Source organism: Lycium barbarum, chromosome 8, assembly GCF_019175385.1.
Source record: "Lycium barbarum isolate Lr01 chromosome 8, ASM1917538v2, whole genome shotgun sequence".
NCBI lineage: Eukaryota > Viridiplantae > Streptophyta > Magnoliopsida > Solanales > Solanaceae > Lycium > Lycium barbarum.
The window spans coordinates 108,663,381-108,669,380 of NC_083344.1; the positions used below are offsets into that span (position 1 = coordinate 108,663,381).

Sequence of the window (6,000 nt, forward strand, 5' to 3'; positions counted from 1 at the left end):
ATATAATGATTCAGTGTTAACCTAGTGATTAGCTAAGATAATTAACTTAGGGATTTGAGTAAAAACTCACCTTAGAGAGATGATATATAGCTCTGGTGGAAAAACCCTCTCCTTGGACGTTTTTGGGTTGTATATATAGGTCATTATAAAGGATTGAGCTTTAAAACCTAATCCTACAAGAATTGGGATTTCCATTTTACACAGCTTCAGTAAATCGGTAATACATTTTTACTCACACGTCTGTTTGGGCTGCATAATATATTTTTGAAAAGGTATTTTAATTCCCTACAACTTATATGTCTTGAGGTTTTCCAAATGTCAAACGAAAATACCCGAAAACTGGACATAACTGGAAAATGTCTCAAACTTGACGAATTTAAAGATTTCTAAGGAACTTCCTTATCTCATTTGACCCCGAAAAGATTATTTAACACCATTATCCATCCCAAAGGGATCCAAAAAGTTAAAATGACATATAAACCTCAATTATTTCACAGTGACACCTAACTCGGATTTACGGGATGTTACATTTCCCAAAATGGTAAAACTGCTCAGGTTAATGCTTGTTTATTGTTTAAATGGTTCTCAGGTTGAAGTGTCAACTGAATATGTTTACACATTGAATGATGGACTGAGGCGTTTCATAATCGATTTGAAGAAGAAAACTTGCAGCTGTAGAATGTTCCAACTAGACGAGATGCCGCGTTCTCATGCATGGGCAGTATTGAAAAATAAAAATTTGACTGCTGATGCATATTGTTCGGAATTATTCAAGCTAGAAACAGTTGTGAGCACATATGATGTGCCGGTTGATCCTCTTCCCGATGAGACCGAGTGGAATGTTCCTAAAAGCATATCAGATGAAGTTGTTATGCCACCGATCTATAAGAGACCCCCTGGGAGGCCAAAAAAGAAGAGGGATAAGCCATTACAGGAGTTGATGATTGGTAAACGCAGGAATTCTTGTGGTAAATGTGGACGTCTTGGTCATAACAGGCGTTCGTGTGATAATCCGCCGCTCAATAAGAAGATAAATAAGTCCATTTTGATTTTACTTGTTAAGACAATTCTACTTTCATTTTTTGTTAAAAATAAAAAATGAATTCATCTTGAATTCATATTATTCTAGTATGGTTGTATTTCACATGGTTGAACATTTCATGTTTTTCGATGTTATGCTATATTGGTGGTTTAATGGGATTTGAAAAGTCTACTCTATATAAACTGATTTGACCTTTTGTTTTGGATTTATGTTTTAATAGTTGTATTTCGTATATATTTTTGCTATATTTTAGTTGCATTTTGACTGATCTGTTAGATACTTCTTATTCTGATTTATTGTTAACTATATTTCATATATATATTTACATATATTTGGAGTGTACTTATATGAAATTTTAACTTCTGTAACACACTGTACATTAAAAGTGGACTTATGGAATATATCTAAGTTATATTTGCTGTATATATCGACTGTATTTAAATGGTTAAATATACTACTTTGTTTAAGGAATACATTTTACAGAAAATGAAAATGGAATTTATACATTGAAAAAATAACATACTTGAAAGAAACAACCATATAAAAACCATAAGGTGGTGTTCAACATTAATGATCCTAAAAAACATTATTGCACATGAAACGATATGTCCAAAATGAAAAAACAGCAACAAAAGTCGCAACCAACTATGCTAATGTTCCACATGAAAATCAAAAACACAAAAGACTTGGTGGCCTAATTAAGATCTACTTTATCAACTGCATCGTAATCAACTGTCGGTGTAATTGGTCTTAAAGGCTGCTCGTTATCACTTGATGCATTTTTGTGTGACTTATCCCATGCATAGTCACATAAAAGGGCACCGTATCTCATACGGAGTAACTTTGCATCGAATTCGGTTGGGATGACTTCACTTGAGCTCAAGTATTCAGCAAAGGCTGCCACATACACACCACAATCCCTGAAAAAATGATCAAAAAATTTACTGATCAAAACCCAAGAAAAAATAGATGTATTTATTGTGTTTTTTGTTGGAAGAAATTCTTACATGCTAGCGGGAGCTTGTTGCGGAAGATTGTCTACATTCACAATGTCAAAGTTGTCAGCCTGTTCTCTGTTTCTGTAAGAAGGACGTGTGTCAAAAGCTATATCCGCCTTCTTTTCATAGAAATCAGTCATTTGTAGACTGAGTGTCACAAGAGTAGCCAAATTTTTTATTTCGGCTCTAATGACAGCATCATGCCCTGCAGCTCGGTATGAGTTGTATACGTACAAGCACCTGTTTGTAAAAAGAAAAAATACGATAACAACAAACATATAAATTTTGTAGAAAAATGAATGATTTTTTCAAAGGATGAGAGCACACCTGTCAGTGAATGATATCACAACCAAAATCTAGTGATTTTCCTCTTTTACATTGACAGGAATTAGTACGTTGTCAACAGTATACCATGGTACATTTGCCATCAGCCTGTGCCCATTAATGTACTCACACAGTTCATCTTCCTTACTGGTGACACTTCTGGATGAATCGGGGTTTTCCCAAGATGTGTAAATTTTAGCAACTAAAGTGTGAAATATACGGCTGACAGTGGTAAATCTATAATTGTTGTTATTCTCATACTTCCCCTTCTTGCGTAGGTAGTAGAAAATAACATCAATATGCTGTAAAAATATCAATTCAGTTAATATAATCTGTACTATCTTCAATAAAAATATTGCTATATATATATATATATATATATATATATATATATATATATATATATATATATATATATATATATATATATATATATATATATATATATATATATATATTAAATATAGTGAAATATACTGTTAAATATAGCAAAAATACAATTATGTACTTAATCAGTACTATACTCAACTAATGAATTAATGTCTCTATATTAAATATAGTGCAAATATAATGATTAATATATTTAAAATACAATCCAGTAATAATGTAAGTACAGAATTGTGATCTATATACATATCAAATGTAGTAAAAATATGCTCTAGATACATCACACTATAATGCTATTATAAAACATAAAAAACTTAGATAACAAGCATAAAGACATCAAACCTCATCAGTCCAAATTTTCCTATCCATAGATAACAAGTAGAACCGGTTTTTGTCGGATACGACTGTAACGCCTAAATGTAACCGAAATTCGGCATCAGTAGGATCCAATCCTTCCTTGTTCTTTCTGTAATGATTTTCCTTGGGTTTCCTGTATATCAACAATGGAAAGAACATACGTTAAGTTTATAAAGAATTGATTTTTGGAAAACTAAAAAAATAAGTTGTGAAAATAATTACTTTTGTCATGCGATTTCAACATATCCTTCTCAAGCCACTTTTGATATTCTTGAAGAAACGAAGTATCTAACGGGGCATTAATAGGGTGCTCAACAAATGAGTGATTTTTCTGATAAATGCAAGGACTGATATTTTTGGCAGAAGAACCCGCTGAGCTGAAATTGGGACAGTAAGGGGACAGGTTGTATTTGCTTGGTTTCCTTTCTCGGGCAGCCCCTGGATGGACAATGATTTGTGTTTCAGGATTTGAAAGTTGTACAGTCTCATCACTTGAGCTTTGACCCGCATTTGGTTGTACAGGAACTTGTTGTCCAGTTTCATCACTTGAACTGTAGCCAACGATCGGTTGTACTCCAACTTGTTGTTCAGTTTCATTAATTGAACTTTGTCCAGTTGTTGGTTGTACTCCAAGTTGGGTTGGTATCTGAGAATCACGAATCATCCACTAAGAGATCGTTGCCGGGTTATCGTCCGGATTCTGAGGGGTCCTTAAACTTGACAAATCGGCTTGATCATCGCGTGGTACTGGAGGAGCACCGAGAGGAATAACAGATGCTAAAGGACAGTTGACTAGCAATTCTGCTATCATTTTCTCTGATGCGGTAAATTCAGCATTAGCATTCTACATATCACCAGATTGCTGAGATTCCTGAAATAAAAAACAAACAAAAAACGACTGGTGTTTGTCAATTATTGCTTATCAAAACGATATGTGAATGGCACTTAGAAGCCAAATTTCAGTACTTACATCAAAATTTTAAGGGATTGGTGTTATGGGCACTCCATCTGTTTGTGCATCACTTTTAACTCCCGTTTCTTTATCCACATCAACAACAGAAACCGGATCATTAATTGGCAACCCAACTGTCTCAACCTAAACCAATAAAAACATGGTTCAAATAAATTTACAGGCATTAGTAAAACAAATACACATATATAGCACTGCTATAAAAGTTAAAAGTTTCATCTAAATATAGTCAAAATATATGAAAAATATATCTGAAATATAGTCAACAGAAACCAGAATAAGTAATATTGAACATAATAATCAAAATACAATTAAAATATAGCCAAAATAAATATGAAAAATAACTATTAAAATATCAATCCAAAACATATATAGCACTACTATTATATATAAACACAATCATAACAAATATAGCACAAATAGATACAACAAATGGGACACACTAAAAAATCACTAGGTGAAAATATATATGTAAATACACTATAGGTAATACTAAATACAAATAATTGCAAGATTTGTACTTTGAAAATATACTGCAAATATAGCAAAGTGAAAGAAAATATGAGTACCACTGGATGACTCCTCTGCGCGGAAGTTGCACCACCACCTTGATTCTCTTCTGTTGAAAGCTTTACTGCACCGTCACTTTGATTGCCTCGAGAAATCCCACCATGAGTATGTAAGTCAGCTTGCAACATTGTGTCTCCGACCTTTAAAATTTTCCAAAAAAAATATAAAGTCTTCTAATACATATATCAAAATAACTTAATAGGTTAATAATTTCCATTTTTACCATATTGTCATCAACTACGTTGTTGACAGTTGGTGTCCCTTTATCAGAACGATGACGTTGGCTTTTCTCATGTGAGTGTTGTATGCCAACATCATGTTGATGTGACAGGGCTTTACAATCAGCGGCCTTCCAAAAAAATATCTTATTAATAAAAATGGAAACCGACTTGTTAATGACTATAATGTATTTATTGAACATAACTTTTAGTTTTGATTTTTACCTCATCTTGTGTTTGATTGCCCTTTATTGCATCTAACAACTTTTTGAAGTTGTTATCCATGTACTCAAACACCTACAGTTTTGAAACACAAAAATAGAATTAGAATTGTTAATTAGTTGACACAAGCAATATGAAGTGACAAAAGCATATTGAAAACAAAACGCCTATATCTTTCTTGAAAATCTGAATCTCTTCCCTTATCAGTTTAAACTCATTTTTTTCGGGTCCTGTAGGTGCATCTGGTTTCCTTGTCCCTTTTATCCGAGATTCCTTCCGTGATGGTTGTTTCCTCGAAGGAGAAACAAAAACGGGAAACTGTGTCCATTTCTTGCATCACGGGGAATCAGAATTGGCACTCCTTTGTTGCTGTTTGCCACTGGACAGATGCAGTGGTGTGGTACTAAAATCATCGTAATCGTTGTCCACCAAATCAGTACCATGTACACCATCAACTCCATGTTTGACGTCTGGTATATCATGTGCAACAGGAGGCAGATTAAGAGTCTCCAACTCATCGGGTGTTGGCACAACTTCCTCAAATCTACAAGACTGTGAACAACAAAATATAGAAACTACATTACCATATATATCTACATTGGGAACATACTAAAATATGAGGAAAATATAGTCAAAATATATTGATCACAAATGCATTACTTAATAAATATAGTCAAAATATAATCAAAATATACTATGAAAAACAAACTTATGGAAACAGTTAAATAGTAAAGGACACAAACAAATATAACTATTCAGTTTATTAAAAATCTGGTTTACCGGGTTTTTGTCGTCTCTGAACATGCCATCCATCAATTTCTTGAATTCTGGTTTTTCTTTCGTAGTCCGCCAGTTCAAAATTCTAGGAACTAAATTCCCCGTCTTAACTGCAATGGTGGACGAGACTTTTGA

General features: G+C 33.3%; 1 protein-coding gene and 1 long non-coding RNA gene across 2 annotated transcripts; both read right to left on the reverse strand.

The window, feature by feature from the left end:
• Nucleotides 1-1,642: 1,642 nt before the first annotated feature.
• On the reverse strand, nt 1,643-2,257 carry LOC132605252 (uncharacterized). The gene is made up of 2 exons (XM_060318456.1): nt 2,050-2,257; nt 1,643-1,962 (listed from the first exon to the last, which is right to left on the reverse strand). Exons 1-2 carry the CDS (start codon nt 2,178-2,180, stop codon nt 1,737-1,739), a joined length of 357 nt encoding a protein of 118 aa, XP_060174439.1. The 5' UTR covers nt 2,181-2,257; the 3' UTR covers nt 1,643-1,736.
• An 842-nt stretch (nt 2,258-3,099) lies between these two features.
• On the reverse strand, nt 3,100-4,782 carry LOC132605253 (uncharacterized). Its single transcript, XR_009569120.1, has 4 exons — nt 4,648-4,782; nt 4,079-4,204; nt 3,331-3,979; nt 3,100-3,241 (listed from the first exon to the last, which is right to left on the reverse strand). It is a non-coding gene; the product is annotated as an uncharacterized LOC132605253 (long non-coding RNA).
• Between the last annotated feature and the right edge of the window lie 1,218 nt (nt 4,783-6,000).

Excerpts from the sequence above, each read along its gene's own strand:
- LOC132605252 (XM_060318456.1), bottom strand. The coding sequence starts at position 2,180 with ATGACTGATTTCTATGAAAAGAAGGCGGATATAGCTTTTGACACACGT. Across the intron at positions 1,963-2,049 it reads CAACAAGCTCCCGCTAGCAT|GGATTGTGGTGTGTATGTGG; the intron begins GTAAGAATTTCT and ends TCATTTTTTCAG.